The sequence below is a fragment of the Pantherophis guttatus genome, chromosome 1 (assembly GCF_059756535.1).
Source record: "Pantherophis guttatus breed Tessera chromosome 1, ASM5975653v1, whole genome shotgun sequence".
In the NCBI taxonomy this organism is placed as follows: Eukaryota; Metazoa; Chordata; class Lepidosauria; order Squamata; family Colubridae; genus Pantherophis; species Pantherophis guttatus.
The window spans coordinates 168,208,206-168,227,887 of NC_142063.1; the positions used below are offsets into that span (position 1 = coordinate 168,208,206).

General features: G+C 33.2%; 1 protein-coding gene across 2 annotated transcripts in view; it reads right to left on the reverse strand.

Annotated features, from left to right (window-relative positions):
• SATB2 (SATB homeobox 2) overlaps positions 1-19,682 on the reverse strand; it is a 155,343-nt gene that overhangs the window by 11,487 nt on the left and 124,174 nt on the right. For both annotated transcript variants that reach the window (XM_034430184.2, XM_034430176.2), the window contains one exon: positions 17,142-17,339. In XM_034430184.2, the coding sequence (XP_034286075.1) occupies positions 17,142-17,339 (198 nt within the window). The remainder of the gene's footprint in view (positions 1-17,141; positions 17,340-19,682) is intronic.

Below are 19,682 nucleotides of genomic sequence, written 5' to 3' on the forward strand. Positions count from 1 at the left end.
AGTGCTACTGGCATTTCTCATGTATTGCCTTTTAAAAGACAGTTTAATAATTGCTTCAGAAAACAAATACTGGTATCATAGAAAATTGAACAACTAAGATGTGACATACAATAAATTTAATTTCATCAGTGGAGGATTTCTGTGTTGGAATTATTTATTTAAAATGCCCCTCCTCTTAAAATGTTGCTTTCTTTGAACAATATATATATATTTAAAAATCAGCACTTTTCCTAGGTAATTTTATATACTAGAATGTTCAAGGCATTAATTTTCTGTAAATGTTATCTACTTGAATCACAACAAATAAAATCACTGCTCAATGTCAAAAGGGGAACCATAGTTTAGTGTAGGAGTACATACTTTGTATTCAGTTGATTTCAGATTTAATCTTAGCATTTGTTCTTAAACAATAAAATTGAAGATCAAGGAAAATGCTTTGCAGGAAACATTGGACTGGCCACAGTGGCATCCTTGGATCTTGATAGTTTCATTAAAATGATGAAAGTTGTGTCACATTGCAAGATCTACTCCTTTTGTCTAATGTTATAATGCACAAATAAAAGAGGCAGGGCTTATGATACCATATTTTTGCTTTCACGATTCTACTCCCCTCCCCCAATTCTTCCTGAAGATGCTGATGAGTCCTCATGATAATTTTCTGGATAAGTCAAATCACTTGTAAGATAGTATGCCAAAGGTAGAAATTACATGTACATTCAGTGGCTTAATTAAAGCCTGATTTGGGAGCAATAATCAACCCTAAATTAATCAGGCCAACAACCTAAATTGGTAAAATAAAATGAAAAATAGATTGTTAAGGAACTAGCAGAGCTATACACAAATAATTACACATGAACAGCAAAGCCTTGATTTCAGTACTCATTTAAGATTATACAAGAGAATTGTACACATGATCAAAATATAATCAAAACTGCCAACACAGAAGAAAAAGCCAAGAAAAGCAGACCAACCCTGGGTAGCAACAAAGGTGTTTTCTTTATGCAAATATCTATCCATCCTATTACTGAGACAGTAAGTGTGCTAATTTCTCTTCAAGCAGATAAAATCAAAGAGAGGCATACCAATGCTGAATTTTTTTTAGTTTGTAGCTAGACTCTTTCAATGTCTGATTAAATGAAAAAATAAAATAATTGAATTCCCCATTTCTAAAAATATAAAGCAACTGTTACTTAGGTTCACCAGTATTTCTTTGCCACTTTATCCCAGTAACTCTTGGAAGATTTCTCAGTTGATCTGCACATATCTCAAAATGAGATATGAATTTAATTTAATGCCCATCATCTATCCATGCTTACCATTTCAAAACCAAATCTTGAAAATCACCCACTTTTATTTTCCTCCTCTCCTCTTTGGTTTGTTTAACCTCTTGCTCTACTGAAGAGTTGTCAAGGAGAAGGCAAGGTGAACATTGTTATCTTTCATTGGCCTAAAATGGGTTTTGAATCTTTTCTAATATCCAAATAGTTACCTTTTTTTCCTGGCACCCTTTATTTGCACAAATAAAACCTTTTAATCTCTGAAGAAAAAAAGATAACTACCTTTGCTTTTGAAAATAAAGTCTAATTAAAACTTATTTTTTATTTGAAAATGTTTTATATCATATATTATTGGTCCTGAACTCCAGATGTAGTAAATCTAGGTCTGATTCAATTCAAATATAATTATTCAGGCTGCAATCCATACTTTAATGGACTGAGAAACAAACTTCCCTGAATATTGGGCCATGGAAATTATTAACTTTTTTTGTTCTTTTTCACTGAGCAAAACTTGAAAGGCATAAGCAATTATGCCTATTGGGTCCAATTATCCTCCAACATTTGACTTTTGATTTTCTCCTATTTCAGCTACCCTCTGCTGCTCTTGACACTTACTACTTCTTTCCCCATGTCTGTTTATCAATCTCTTGGAGATATTTAAGAGTCCATATCATCATCTCAATGGAGAGGAGTTATTCATGCAATACTTACCTATATTATTAGAAAATATTGTTGGATAACATGTGTTGATTCTTATATTCTTATATATAGATGAATTTTAACTAAAATAATTATTACTAGTTTGTACAACTGATGAATGGAAATGTAGAAAAACAGATTAATTTTTCCCTGATCCCACTGCATATTATATACCCAATTATATTAAGAGAAATCCATAATTAGTGTTTATTTAACTATATTGCTGTTCACACATTTTTAATAATATGTCTATATATAGTACATATATATATGTAAGTATATATATACTTTGCAAAAAATACTGTTTAAAAGTTTTAAACATCTTTCAGATACATTTTAATGCTTTATTCTTCCTTCCAAAGTAAAATTCATATAATTCCAGTTGAATCATGCCCCTTCTGTTGGTTGGGCTTATGGATATAGGAAATATAGGAAAAAATATTTTAGACTTGTACAAAAGGTGTGTTGTGCCTAATATTAAAAGAAACATAATGATGCAAAATAGTGGAGAGTCAACAATAACCATCAATCTTAAATCAAATGGCTGTCCAGGATCATCCTGTGAGTCAAAAGCTCATTTTTAGTAACCTTATTCAAGAATTCTTTTTTTCCCCAAAGGACACAAAAATATGTGGTTGCTTGCATTTCCTCTACCCTACTCAAAGACAAGGAAGGTCTGAAGTCACTCAAACCCACCACAAATTAAGTGATTGCTTCTGAAAGGCATCACAACGTCAGTTATTAATAATTAGAAAGAATTATATTTTGATTTTCTGCCCCAGGCAAAAAGAAATAAAATTTTGGACCACTATATAATTTATATAAAATCTGAAGGTAACATACAGTCCTTGACTTATGATCAAAATTGGAACCAGTATTTCTGTCATTACTTGGTCTGGTTGTAAAGGAAGTCATCATGGGACTAGGCCCAATTTCATGACCATTTTTACCATGATTGTTAAGCAAATCACTATCATTAAGAGAATCACATGGTCATTAAGTGAATCCAGCTTCCCCAATTGACTTGGTTTGCCAGAAGAAGGATGGGAAGGTTGCAAATCATGATCATATGACTGCAAGATGTTGTAACCATCATAAATGCATGCGGGTTCCCAAACACTCAAATTGTGATCACATTATTGTTGGGATGGTGTGATAGTCATAACTTCCTAAGTCACTTTTTTCAAGGCCGTCATAACACCAAACCATCATTAAATGAATGGTTAAAGTCAAGGGCAACCTGCAATTCTCTCAGTACCTAGATCTGCCAATTCTATTCCTGCTTAACTTTTTGGGTAATAAACATTCTCAAATCACCAGAAAATACTTCCTATGCATTATATATAAGGGTTTGTACTGTACTTTCACATCCAGTTTTCACATTTCAGCAATAATATCCTGAGTATTAAATGCCTTATTAGTTGTCCTTCATCTCAGGTAAGGGAAAATAGTTTCCTAAAGGAAATCTCTAAGGTCAACTAGCAATTAACAGCAGAGTCCTGATTGAATATACTATTGACTGCTCTTATATTAGGCAGTTTCCTGTTTATTAAGCTTTATAGATTACCAGGTGCCAAGACATTAAAATGTCAATAATTTATTAATGCTAAATTATCCCTGCTCCCCCTCTTTCTCTCAACAAATGCTCATATACAGTATTAAGACACAATGAAATTATAGAAATCCACATACTTATTTAAAATGCACAGACCTATAAATATGTCTGGGACTATCCTTTGAAATCTGTCTTTACCATCTACAATCTATGTACTAATTTTATATATTGATAACACTCCACCTCACTTAAAGGAACAATAGGTGAACCCTTACTTTCTCATTCTACAATCTAAGCATGGGATCTTCAGGACCCACATGCACTCTTATTAGAGTTTATGTAAATTCAGGAACTATCCAATACAAAAAGAATAGTTTATGTAGAATCTTCTATGATTTTAGAAGTGAATCTTTAAATATGATTCAAAAGCTCTGGCTGAAAAGCAGCAGTGTCGACAGGATCCTGCTGCTTTCATCAGAATGATGAAAGAAGGATTGCGGGATCACTCTGCAAGCTGTGTGCTGTTTGGAAGTACATGGAATACAGGAGAAAAGTGAGCGTGCATCATGATATCACAGTTCTGTTTTTGTCAGTCTTTCCCCCGCATTCCCACAGATGTGAAAAAGTAAGCCATAGGAAGAAGGCTACAATTTTATTGTACCTGGGATCCTGAAAGACAACACACTGGTTTTAGTGTGAGTGTTATTTTAGTGATATTTCCATCTTCTAAGAGGCTTTAAACAATTCAGGATTTTTAAATAAAGGCTGACACAATGCAATTGCATTGTTCACCTTTAAAGTGAGCTATATTACATGCCACAGCTGCCACCTTTTTGTCTCTAAATTTAGAGGTACTTAGATGAAAACACACACATATTAGCTCTCACTGTCTGGGAATTAGCTCTTTTAATTTGGTAAAGAGTTATCTATATCAAACATAAACATTTACTAAGAAAAAGCTGATTTTACTCCAGGGTATTAATTCTTCATTTCTCCCACCAACATTAAGCAGACACTAAGTTAGATTTAATTAACAATTTACAAGAGAGAATTATTTAAGGGGATGTTCATATATTTGGCATTCAATGTCTCAAAAAATATAAAAAGAAAAGTATTTATGAATTTAATAGAAAAAGCATTTTAATTAAATGCTGTCAAAGACAATTGCATTAATGATTGCGCACCAAGGAATGCAAAGCTAGCCAAGCATATTTAGCAAACAGGAACTAGGCTTTGGAGGGCCATTATTATTTATGCTTCCGCAGTAGCAGTGAGTGTAGGTCACAGTGCCAAGTGAAATCACTTTTGTTATCAGAACTGGTTATATTTATTGATGATTATTACAAATTTTAAATCCCAGAAGGCAAATATTTTTTACTTTCAAAGTGACAGAAAATTAGTTCCTGCTAGTATAAAGGAGAATACGAGGGAAAATAAAAAATAAATACTAATAAATATTTATCCCTTATCTATTGGAGGGCTTTTCATGAACATATTTTAAAGAACAAATGGAAATATTACCATATCTCTTCTTAAGTGTTTTAATCAATTAAAGGCATTTGTTGTTCAATAAACAGTTGACATAAATAAGCAAATAATTATTCTGGTAATCTTTCCTTAATTATTAATGGGCATTCAAGGGTAATCAAGTAGCATTTTAAGATCTGCAAACCGCTGTAAGCTCATGGTTGTAAAATCAAAATCTGGCTAGGGTTAAGTAATTAACTGCAACAAAATAGTTCGACAGTTATCAAATAGATGACAAAATCAGCCAAGAGGTCCTGCATTTCCTGAACAATTATGGAAGAGCACATGTTCTAAATTTCAGTTACTACCATTATGCCTGAGATAGAAGTAGAAAGGGAGGAACTCACAGTGTCTCCCACATACACACACACAAATACAGAAATGTAACTTGATATTCTTATATAACCACATGCACATACACCCCAAATAGTTCATCAACAGTTTGAAGTGAAACAAGCTGACACAGTGAGTATGACTATTTTTAATATTTTCAAGTAAAAGATCTGTTCCTAGGTGTAGCTTCTAAACTGGAATGGAACTCAATTGAAGCAGGTAAATGTTATCTAATACATTTACAAAAGTATTCATTACCTAAAATAACTAATAATTTTCTGCTGACAGAACAGCTGTAATTCTACAGTAAACAAAAGTAGTACTTTCTCCATCTCAGATTATATACCCTATTTTTATGGCTTTCCACATTTATAATGAATGAGTTGTACTGCCTTATATGAAATTCCACAAAATCATAGGCAACCAAAATATATGAGGAAAGCAATTTTGTTCTATGCAGTCTGCAACTTAGCTTTTGCTCATTTTATCACTAACAGTTAAAAAAAACACAAAAGTCAATGATTTGTTCAGCTTTTTACAGCACTATAGCTATTAGAAAATGTAGCAATGAAAGTAAATACAATTATTTTACATAATACAATATTTTATATAGAAAATAGTGTATATGTCAATGTGTGAAATTAGGCATTTTATAGAATGCCTATGAAATCTATAGAATGCCTAAAATGAGACATCAAAGTATAAAATGCTTAATATTTCACACAATTTCCAGACATTGCAATGCCAAAAGACAAACCAGCAAAATATAAAACTCCCGCTAAAATGCCATGCTATCTTCCTTGTTGCAACAAGTAGATTAATACTGGTCTTTTTCTCTTGTTTTTTTCCAGTAAGAAAGTCCTGTACTTCAATTACTGCAGGGTTCGAATCTCGCCAAGGCTCAAGGTTGACTCAGCCTTCCATCCTTTCTAAGGTAGGTAAATTGAGGACCCAGTTGTGGGGGCAATAAGCTGACTTTGTATAAATATACAAAAGGATGAAGGCTATTGCTGAGCACATTGTAAGCCGCCCTGAGTCTTCGGAGAAGGGCGGCATATAAATCAAATTAAAAAAAAGTTCAAAGTTTATCACTGAACAATGTATTCTCTGCTCTGTACACATTTATTTATTTATTTTTTTGCTCCATTCAATTAGGTCCAAGATTCCGTGGAAAAGTCCTTGCAATTTTCTTTGCAAGTTTTTCCCCCAGAAGTGGTTTGCCCTTGCCTACTTCCTAGGGTTGCAAGAAAATGACCGGCCCAAGGTTCCCCAGATCAGTTTGAGCTTTAAATGGAACTAGAATTCCCAGTTTCCAGCATAATGCCTTAACCACTACCGCAACCTGACTTTCATGTTTAATATACTACCTGCATAAAAAGCCTAAACAAACAGAAACAACTCTCTCATAACATATAGCCCATTTCAGACATGACTGTAGTATGCAATTTCTATCTGTGAGGAAATAGAAAAGGAATAAGTGCTCAAGATTATGCTTTTGAAAAACACAGTGAATGACAACTGAAATTTTAGATTACAATCTTGAGGGTCAAAATCAAAATTAATTCTAAATTCAAAGCAGAATGCTATCCTATTGAAAAACATCCTGAGGAATATTTTTTTCAAGGGATAACATATGCCAAAGAGAAAATGCAGAAATTTTAAAATTCTGTTTCACAAAGTAAAATGCCCTCTTTCTCCAAAAACTTTTATTGTACACGTCAATTAAGAAGCAACTCCAATTAGTTTGGAGTTTTTTCCATTGACATATTGGAGAGAAAAATAGTGTTATTCAATAAAAATATAGCTGTTAAAAAGATCTAGCATTTTAAAATCATGTTTTATTAAAACGAAATCTGGAAAAATTGTACTTTTCCTGTTTTATACTTTTAAAAGAAAGCAATAAACTTCCACTAGCAATTATAAATAACTATTCCAATATGTTATTGAATTATTAAGGCACTAAAACCATGCTAATTAAGAAAAATTAAGAAGTCTGATTTTATATAAAATGTACACTTACAAAAACACCATTAACTACTAACATAGTAAAATAATTATTACCTTAATCGCAAAAACTTTTACCACTTCGTGCTTTACAAATCTCCCAAGGGAGATTTTCCCCATCTCCCTTGGGACATCCAGAAAATGTACGATTAACCTGTACTAGAGCTATATAATTCAGCCTCTATTTTTTCATTCTGCTATGACTCATTCAGAAATAAAGTAGGATTCAAATATTTGCAAATATTTGCTTTTCTTGTTTAAACCTGCTACTTCATTTATGTTTGGACACGTTGATTCTGTACAACTTTTGCTTCCAGTAGTTTTCTAAAAATGAATGACTATGGATGTTGAGAAACTGAAACCAAATAAGTTACAGTTTTAAGTTAAATAAAACTTACTTTATTGTAAAATATTCCTGTCTAAATATATTTTTCTTAAACTATATATTAAGAAATATTATGAATTTTAACTTTATAGTGAAAATTAAATTGTGGTCTTATCCATACCTCAAGTCATAATGCTTAGGGCTGTATTTCTAAAAAGTACAAAAGGAAAACTATATGTATAAATTCTGTATTTACTTTCCTTGAATGCTCTTTGGTGTGAAAGGTGACATTTGTAAACCCTCTGATATATATTAAATCCACTAGGAAGAGTTTGAGGAAATTCTAATAAAGCACGTGAGGAAACTTGGGGAACCTTAAGAGAAAATGCAATTTTTCTAAGCTACTTTCTCTGTCTTTAATTCATAGTATCACTTTAATTCACGTATCACTTCACTAAGTGAATAAAGAGCCTTGGTGGCGCAGCAGACTAAAGTGCTGTAAAGTAGCACCAGCTGCCTACAATTACTGCAAGTTCAAATCTCACCAAGCTCAAGGTTGACTCAGCCTTCCATCCTTTCGAGGTAGGTAAAATGAGGACCCGGATTGTGGGGGTAATAAGATGACTTTGTATAAAAAAGAACACTGCTTGGGGGGGGGGCGAAAGCCCTACTAAGCAGGTATATACAAAAGTATGAAGGCTATTGCTTAACACATTGTAAGCCGCCCTGAGTCTCCGGAGAAGAGCGGCATATAAATCGAACCAATAAATAAATAAATAAAAGAATAAAACAATCTTATGGCAATGTTGTTTCATTTGAATTGGTTAATAGTATCTGGTATAAACTTTAATATGATAGGTTCTGCACTCAATATCTCTAATTGGAGAAAAATAATATTATTGAAAATTTATCATAAAACTTTCACAGAGTTTTATTTAAATATATCATAAAGCTCTCACAGAAACTGCATGTGAACTCTGTAAGAGAAAACAGAAAATATGGAACAATTTCAAAAATGACAAAATATTTCTTGCCTGGAAACATTCATTAAATGTGAACCACATAAGCACATATTTCTCTATAGTGAAGCAACAAATTGCAAAATCTGGCAATTCAATTGTAGCAAAAAGACAATTATTTTGTTTGAGAGTTATATTTGATTTTACGCATCTCCTGTATTAAAATTACTATAAACTTTTGAGGCTTAATAAATTCACTCTCAAAAAATTTAAACTATCCCAGCCTATTAAATACAAAAATACACTACACTATAATCAATATTTGACACAGTGGGGGAAGGTACATTAACAGTATTTGAGAAGGCATCTAATTTTTTTTAAGGTAGGGATCAGGTTAGGCAATATAGAACTTATAACAGGATATTCTTCAAGAAAGAGGGCATTTGTATCTCTCTAACTCTCAAGAATGAGTCATACACACTGGAAAATATTAGACAATATTAAGCTAAATGTATAACTGTCAGCTCTGCCTTTAATTAGCAATTTATTCTGTTGCCTAGTTCCCTCCCTCCCTCCCCCAGGTTTTAACTATGTAATAGTTTCCTGCACAGTATATTCTAAAACTGTTTTATAAATTGTAATACAAACAGAGCATGCTGGGATTTCTGTAATACTTTGGTTCTCAAGGGCAAATTTGGGTAGCTTGGAAAATAGTAACATCATGAATTTAAATATTGTATTTGAAGACACTGTGTCCATTGCATGATATACCTGGAAGCTCAGGCATTTACACAATGTATCAATTCATTTGGAAAAAAAAGAGAAATGAATGAATTTTGGGTTTAATTTTAGATGTTTTACTCTGGATCATACAGACTCATCTGTAAATGTCAGATAATTGTCAGAAGTCTTCTCTGTAAAAATCTGTTTGCAAACTGATACATATTATACATGCTAATATGGCAAGATCTTACAGCTGTTTCCCTCCTATCCCTTCTCATAGACTAGCTTAAAATATTTTGCACCCATGCCTCAACCTATCCAACATAAACCATATATTTCTAGGAGATTACAAAAATGTAAGACAAATTCTGTAATCTTTAGAATATTGCCTAAACTGTTCAAAGAGGTGAAAGACATTGGAATCACCACACTTTATCCTCACAATGCTCCTGGGAGGAAAGTTAAATTAAACATTTATTATTTTTCTTTTTTGTTAAATTCATATCCCACCTTTTATTCAAAGTCCCTCCTTCCTATTTTCCTCCTATTTTTCCTCACAATAACAATCCTGTGACATAGATGGGGTTGATTGGTCCAGAGTCACTCAGTGAACTTCTGTACTTGAGATTAGACTAGAACCTTTTTTGACCTCTCTTTTGAATGGAAGAAAGAGGCAAACAGAATTAATCACATCATTCTTCATCACACACCTATTAAACAAAATGCAGATAAGAAGGAATGAGCACCATATAAACAAGACCAATGAAGAAACAATCCTCCACTCAGAAAGCAATCAAAAAAGAAAATATACCCCAATCAAAGCTAGTAGGCAAGCTACCACATATAAACAGCAGGCAAACTCTACTTCCCCATGGTCTGCCTATATTGCTGATGTTATCTAGCCTGATAATGAATTTGTCTGAAAACCAATAGTTTCAATTATAATTTCTCCTTTTTGTCATAGAAATATCCTTTGTAATTTTCTAATTGCCTTCTTCCTTAGGAATAATCTCTTTTTTATTTCTCTTCAGCAACTGATCATTCTCATTCTTGAATCCAAGAAAGCAAATAATTCTTATGGTTTTTTTTAATTCAGGAAAACAAATATTGACCATTTTCATTTTTTTGTGATCAACTGGTAAATTCAGTAATCATACTGACATTAAGCAACATAAACATTAAATATTGTATTAACATGTTTTTTTTAACTTTTCAATTGTGTGATTATTATGCTAAATCTTCACTTTTGACTAACCAAGTGGTTTCATCTGGATATCTTCAAATTATTATTGGTATTCTGATTCCAGCTTATCTCTTACCAGTCTTACATTTTCTATATAAGTTCAACAGATATGGAGACAATATGCATCCTGTTCTTTTCCTCTACTCTATAAACCATAGTGTTTTCCATATTCAGTTGTTTTAGAAACAATGACAGTCTTCTTTGCCTGGTACAGGAAGTCTCTCTGTATATTAATCTTGTGTCTTCTTTGTTGCCCAAAGCTTTAATCTTCTGACTTTCTTTACTCATCATAGCTTGCCTGAAAGCCACTCAGGTCTTTTTCTCTTTGAAAATTTGGGAATATTTTTTTCCATGTCAATTTTCACAATGCCTCAGGTTATGTTTCATATAAGTATACTGAATCTGTTCCTTCTGACTATATGTCCTTGAAAGAGAAGTTCAGACTTCCTTGCAGATTTTGTCTGGCCACATTATCATTTCCAGATGTATTCATGAAAGTTGAAAAATCTGTCCCAGTAACTAATGGGGCACTTTCTGACCTATGAGTCTCCTTATTTGGCACTTGTGTAAAAGCTTCAGCCTTGTCCAGACAGCTTTAACAATAATAATAGCTTTTAAGCTTATATAACACTTCATAGTGCTTTTCAGCACTCTCTGGGCAGTTCACAATGTAAGCATTTGCATATTGCTTCCTACAATCTGGGTCCTCATTTTAGTGACCTTGGAAAGATGGAAGGCTCTTGAGCTCAGTCAGGATCGAACTTCATGCTGTGGATAGAGTTTGCTTACAATACTGCAGTTTAACACTACACCACCAGGACTATTATAGAGTAACATTTGGATCTGATTTGGAGTTCCTTTTTATACAAGAATTGGTTTCTTTCATACCTGCAGAGTTCTCCTGCCTTTCAGTACACTAGAGATAAATTCTAGCTTTAGTCTTCCACTTCTGACTTACCAAAATAGGTGAGTTTACTCCCACTCTTGCTGGTGTTAACTGTTGTAAAGTTACTAATGCTAGTGGATATCCCCCAAACCAATCATTTTGTGGAGATAATTCCATGGTTGGATTGAATTGTATCTTGAAACAATGTATGTAACCAATGTATGTCTTTCTTACAGGGGACATACAACGTGATATTGACAGTTTGGACCAATTTGGATCAGTTTCAGATTTTGAAAACTTTACAAAAGTGATGCCAAACACAATACACTGCAGTACTCCTAACTAATAATAGCTAATATATGTGTCACTATGGCCAGATGGAACACTATGGTCTAAGGAACAACAGTAGAGGGACACCAATGAAGGTAGCACTATTAGCTACCACCTAAGGAAAAAGCAGCAAAAGTAATCCCAAATTATTCGGTTTCTCAGAGGGGAAGAGCTAGTTTACCCCAAACAGGTAGAATTGTAACTCCAGAATCTGACTCCTGGGAATCCAGGATTTTGCTTGACTTCTCAATTTATTAGCCCTCATCCAGTCCAGTATTGCCTTCAGGCATAGATTCAGAAGATTATCATATATTCTTGTAATAAGTGAGATCAAACTACATGTCACATGTATACTGATAAGAAAAGTCCCAAATCCTAGATTAACTTTTCTTACTAGTTTCATGTAGATATTAAATAATATTGAAGAAATGAATAATATGAAGGAAAAAAATACACTGATGTAAATTACTGATAAAATAGTTGTCTCACTTACAAACTCAGCTCTGAAACCAGACTTAAGTAAATCTAGATAATTTGTTCTTTTGGAGGAATCCTGGAAATTAATTCTGTATGACCAACTGAGCTAATTTTGGTTGGCAGTAGGCATACCCTATTAAGAGAAGTGCAGTGCTAATAGATATGCACACTAATACACATTCTCATACAAATACAATAATTGCTTCATTATTCGAAATGTGCATGTGACTCTATTTTCTCTCTCTCTGCAATTATTTTACTGATTTTATTTATTTTTATTAACATCTTATTGCTGAGCGTTTTTGTACTATTATTATTCATCACGGAATAATTTTTAAAAGAACAAAATAAAGTATAAGTATGGATCAGAAATGCAACCCATTAATGTAGCAGGATATTTCTATTTTTTAAAAAGTTTCTAAAATAAACTTTCTGACATAACAATTGGGGAATTTAAAACAATTATTGCAAAATCAAATATTTAGAATTTCTGAGAATGACATTATTACAGAGATTATCTGACCACTTTGTTAAGAATATTGTACATGCAATTTTAGCAGTTTTTGTTGCTCTTCTAATTGATTAACAGAATTGAGAAAAGAATGTGAGACATAGGGTTGCACAGGCCAGTGGACTAAAATAGAAATCAGTAAGAACTTTGTTTCAGAAGAGACTATCAAACAAAATGTTGTGATGAAAGACAAAGAATAAGTATAATGAGGTTATGAGATATACAGAGGATGTTGGTTTAGCACATATTTACTGACTCAGCATATCCACTCAAATTCATATTGTGTATTGTGCAAATAGATTCTACCACATTACACAGAAAAGCACGTACAGTTTTAGCTAACATCACTCAAGATTGTCAATACAGTTTTCCTTAGTCAAACAATATTGTATTGTACTTTGCAGGCAACCAATACAATTACATTATTTAAAGTATTTGCATTCTTTAGCAAAAGTCTACCATGCATTCAGTATGTTACAAAAATTGCACAATTCACTTTCATCTTTAAATGAATTTAGTTATATTACAGTATCTGAATGTATCTTAAGGTTTTATACTAATACCATTTTGAAAGGGAAATAGCTATGATTCATGTTTAATGGTAATTTCTATTCTGTATGTATATGCCCTAATATTTTCCATTAACTTCCAATATAAAATATTGGTGAGAATTTTTTTTGCAAAACTGGATATCTCTATTTCCTCATTTAAAATAGTATTATACAAGGAAATGCAGACATTAATTTGTTGTTGTTGTTGTTGTTGCAAAGTCATGTCTGACCCATCGCGACCACATGGACAATGTTCCTCCAGGCCTTCCTGTCCTCTACCATCCTCTGGAGTCCATTTAAGCTCACGCCTACTGATGGTTCAGGGACTCCATCCAGCCACCTCATTCTCTGTCGTCCCCTTCTTCTTTTGCCCTCAATCTTTCCCAGCATTAGGTTCTTCTCCAGTGAGTCCTTCCTTCTCATTAGGTGGCCAAAGTATTTGAACAGACATCAATAGAAACCCCAATTTTGCAGAAAAATTTCTCACTTTCACTGCTCTATTTGGCTAATTTATGCATACAATTAATTTTCTTTTCTTAAAATAAAAAGTTTAAAAAGCAATAGATAATGATAATACATTTGAGAACAAGATTTTTCCTTCTTTGTTATTAATCTTGTAATAAATTAATATACAACAAAATTGTGGTAACTATTTTTATGATAGGAAGAGGCTGTATCCTTTTAATTATTTTTTTCTAATGTCAATGATCCCAAAGATCATAGCAATAATTCAATGTGATTATTTGGGGGGGGGGAAAAGACTAAAATGTTGAGCCACTTTTCTATATTTTTGCAAGATTTGGGAAATATTAAAAAATTTAGCAATGCTATTTTCTTTTCTTTTAAATAGAAAAATGACACTACCATAATTTGCCATTTGGCCACTGAATGTTAGAGCTATAATTTGTAAGTAGGGATCCACAAAATAGGACTGCATGTCACTTACAGCTTTTTCTCCCCTTCCTAGGACATTCAGGTCAATAGTTCAACAAAAAATGGAACCGGAGATTTCATGAGCTTTTCAAAATAGCCCTTTCACTATAAAATGTATCTGGTTTAATCATACCAACACTCGACAGTCACCAAGTCTCAACAAAATGAAACTTTCTAGTCAGTGATAAATTTTTCCCTCTCAACATACATATATATATATATATATTTTAAATTTGATTTATATGCCGCCCTTCTCCGAAGACTCAGGGCGGCTTACAATGTGCTCAGCAATCTTTATCTAACTTACAGAACGACTCATGTCACAAGCAAGTGACTCTGGGCAGAGCATTCCCTTCTCTCTTCCTTAATAGTTTTTGGGACAGTACAGTACTGTGTGTGTTGGTGTGAGTGTGTATGTACATGCACACATGTGTGGACGGACAGTCCTTGCTGACTAACCATTTGTTCAGCAACCATTCGAACTTGTGGCCATTGCAGTGCTCCCATGTTACATCATCACAACCAGCATGCCAAGCCAAGAACATAACAGAACAATACAGTTGGAAGGGACCTTGGAGGTCTTCTAGTCCAACACCCTGCTCAAGAGAAAACCCTATACCATTTCAAAGAAATGGTTGTCCAATCTCTTCTTTAAAAACTCCAGTGATGGAGCGCCTACAACTTCTAAAGGCAAATTGTTTCACTGATTAATTGTTCTAACTGTCAGGAAATTTCTCCTTAGTTCTAAGTTGGTTCTCTCCTTGATTAGTTTCCATCCATTCCTTCTTGTCCTGTCCTCAGGAGCTTTAGAGACTCGGTTGATCCCCTCTTCTTTGTGGCAGCACCTTAAATATTGGAATACTGCAATTATGTCACCCCTAGTTCTTCTTTTCATTGAAGTAGGCATACCCAATTCCTACAACCGTTCTTTATATGCTGTAGCATCCAGTTCCCTAATCATCTAGACTCAAGAGTCTCCATGTTTCTAGGTCAGACCTTTACCAACACACCAAGTTATTAATATCAGGATTTTTTAAAATGTGTTCTGAGGAACTCTAGGATTTATGAGAATGTGTTCGGGTTTTATGTAAAACAGAGGGTTTAAAAAAAGAGGTTCACTCAAACACAGTCATTTTTCTATCACTAGAGTTTTGCCTTTTAATCAGAGGGTCCAGGAATTTATTAACTAACAAGGTTGTAGTTTTAAAGTTTGAAAACCGTTTATTTCTATGATAAAATCTAGAAGATAAAATACAGTATATTTATTTCAACACTTTTATCTTTTTTACGCAAGTTGGAATAATTTATCCCATTTAGTTTACAATATACAAAATAAAACAATAAGGGGAGTAATAATTATTTGGCTAACCCTGATATATTCAGATTAAATATTTTTTTCACAATTAGATTTGGTTATTAATTTTGGTTAAGCTAATAAAATTTAATTATATTTAATATCACTCCATGTAATGTACTAATTTAAATTTATCATTCACTGAGAATGCAATTGAAGAATAGAATTAGGATTCGGTTGCAAATGAGGCAAAGATAAGATTATTACTTATCACTTGAAATGTTGCAAGATCAGGCATTTTATTTTTATTATTTTAAGCTATCATTATGTTATCAAATAGTTATTAATAGTCTTCTGGATCATCTCCAAATAAGATAATGGAAGATCATGTTTGACAGGCATTATTCATGTTGCAGTGCAATTACAGTCTAGATATCATGGTTACACCTATATTTTAATTTATTGTTGTGAGAGAGAGAGAGAGAGAGGGAGGGAGGGAGGGAGGAGGGAGGGAGAGAGATGATAGGAAATCACAAAAACATCCATCTATATAGTCTTAAATACGTTTTGCTTAATGAATTCATTTAAGAATACTACTTAAAAATATTAGATTAGAAAAAGGATGGGAGACATATTTTATTGAACAATATATAGATATCTATTCAACCCTTTTAATACATATGCACCACTTACAATATTTAAAGTCAGTACATATTGATTGATGCAAGAGTACCATTATATAAAAAATATATGTACTGTGACAACGTTGTTGGAGAATGTCCAAAATTCTACAAACTCATTCTAGATCCTTTTCTTCATATTTCATCAATCAATAAAAATGTATTTATTCAAGACTCTGTAACGGCTAACAAATACAAGAATATCATTTTGCAAAAGCAACACAAGAAACCATGACAAAATGCAGAAACACTGTGCATTTAAAGAGATTTCCAAGTGGACTAAATTATCCAGGTCAGCCGCTAAACAGACTCTATCTCTAAACATGGCTTCAGCTACAATTGGAGGCTACATACACTGAAGGCTGATAATTTTTCTCTGAACTAAAATTGTTATACAATTTTTAATAACATGTGAAATTAAATCTAGGATATGGAAACAATTTCTCTGGTTTTAAAAATATTTCTGGTTTTATTATATTTTTATTGGTTTTAGAGTTCTTTCTCAACACATTCTTTATTCTAATACTTAATTATTTCAGAACGTAGTGTGGAATATGATGCACCAAATAGAAGTTTAGACCAAAAAGAAGGTAAATTCAAGCTTAGATCCAGGCTCAGCTATGAAAACCTACTGAATAATTTCAGATCAATCACCTCCTTCAGTTCTATCTACATCATTAGATTAAACTACATTTGTTGTTGAGGGGGGAAACTGAAGAAAAGAATATTATGTTGGCTATCTTGAGTTCCCAGGTGACAGATAGAATAGAAATCAATTGAAATACATAAAATAGAGCAAAACAAACATTTAAATTGGATAACCAAAGCACTGACCTGTACAGGCTCAGGAGTAAGTTGGACAACATGCTGCATACGTTCGCTGTGATGATGCCGAGATTCTTCTTCATAGATGAGATCCCTCTCATGTTGGGGAAGATTCAGGAATCGCCGAATGGTGCACAGATTTTCCCAAAGTGTTCGATTTTCGGGGCTTGGGTTTTCTTTCCAACGTAACAACTCACACAGCCAACCCTGCAAAGAAAGTAAGTAAATAAATAAATATATCAGTGCACATGCATTGTTAAGCAGTAATATAGTAATTCAATAGTAGCTTTGACTGCTACTGAAAAACAGCTTTTTCCAGATCGTTTACTACAATGTATGTAACTAATTTTAGTATTCTGAGATGGGAGAAGGGGAACTCTCATAATTTTTACAGTAATTGTGAAAGCAAAGATACATGCTAATATAACAGAATTTGGAACCAAGGTAGGAAGACTTTGAACAATGGGAATGGGGGCAAAAAACCAGTATACCTTACTACTAATTACCAGATACCATAGATCCTCCTTATTGTTAGGGCTGTTTTATTTATTTATTTTTTCTTCACATTCACAATAATGTATCTTCCTTTAATATTACAGTATATTAATGAGCTATCAACCTATGCCCACACTGGTACTAAGATATGTGTATGTATGTGTGTGTGAGTGTGTATAATCCTGACACTCTGGCAGATGAAGGTTCTCCATTGGGAAGAAAACTTCCCTTCAGCTTCAAAGTTCCTCCAGATCCATCCTTCCAGCCTCACTTACAAAATCTCTTGCTTTTAAATTCCCTCCCCATTCTTAAATATGCAGTAAATTGGGAAGATGTACCTATTATCAGGCTTTGACTAATAGTTCTAATACCTAATCATGTTATCCAGACCTGCTAAAACCTGGGATAAAAATAGCTTAAATTAGTTAAAGAAATGTAACAACTTGGCAGGGCACAAGGATGAGACACGGAATTCAGCTAGCATTTTAGCAATAGCATAAAACAAACAAACATGGAACCCATACAAGCTCTATCTTCAAATATTTTAAAATACGATGTTGACTAATAATGTAATAAAAAGAAGGAATATAAAGGCTGTTTATTTGATCAAGGTTAAAATATATATGTTGTTATTTCTGATAACCCTTAATAGACTTTTTGCTGACCAGTACTGAACCAGGAGACATCAAGGATTTTTTTAAAGATAAGATTTGAGATATGGAAAGAAAGAGATAATTTGTTGTACTTTAAGAGAATGTGATAAATTACTAAAATTGTTTATACATTGTGATGAAGAGAGAAGTCACTTCTTCATATATTTCTTTTCTTTATCATAATCATAATCATAAGCTTATTTGTCAAGCATATATAAGATAACAGGTAAAAGTATAAACATAATTTGAATACATGAAAAGAGTAAGTAAAAAGGAATATTAGGTCAGGGACGGTAGGCACGCTGGTGCACTATATTTTTATATTTTTATTTCTTTTCTATTTTACTTCCTTTTTTCCTGTACTTTCTATTTCTTCCTTTTATTCTTTTAGTTCTTAAAAGTTTGTATTAGTTTTTTATATTTTTAAATGTAATATTAACAACTGCATAATATCATGTGATGATTTGCCTAACTCTCCACTGCATCTTCTGCCTTTACCTCCCTCTCCAAAAAAAGAAGAAAGAAAAGCAAGATTTGATTATCTCCGCTGCATCAGCCAAGACAGCCATACCAGCTGTTCTCATTGTGCAGCCTCTTCCTCACGGCCTACATGTTAATAACCTGATCATTCCATTTTCTCCTTCAACTGCCGGCTGCAGCACAGTGAAGAGACAAAAAGCCAGGCCCATCTGCAGCAGCTGTAGGCACTGAACTGTGAAGCCACGGGGGATTTATAAACTAATCTGTAACACAACACTGCCTTGTTTTTACAAGTGAGAGGCCACAGTTGTGCAGACCTGATCTTTTCTTGCAATAAGCTAGGAGTGGTGGGAAATAAAAAGAAGATATCTAATCATTTACTTGGAATAAATATCTGCATTTACTATTCTGTATGGTACATGACTAACCACAGAATCAGGTGATGGTTGACTCCCATATTCTCTTCTCCTCACAGAAAATCCCATGTCTCTTTAATAATAAAGCAACAAGCAAACAGACCTTTAAAACTCTCAGCTCTAAAGTGTTTTCTCAGGGGTCCTTCTATACAAAGGATTCTTTTTTTTTGAAATGTAAAATAGAACATGGAAGGGGGGAGTACTTCTTCCTGCATTCTTTTTACTTTTTACTTGAATACATACAAACTATTTGAACAAGTATGGCTTCAACACATTCCCTTGGAAAACTGAGTCCTCAGACTTGGTTTCCGTTTTTGCTTTTTTTCATATTTTTACAAAGGCTAAGAAAAATCCTACAACGGCTCCAAGTCTATCTTCTGAGTGATCTTGAGATCTTCTGGCCTGAGGTTGCTGTTGCCTTTTCAGAATGTTTAGCTTGAAAAGAGAGATGTGACAGATTACATCTCTCCTCTTCCTTATGATCTTGGAATGTTTCATGCAACACT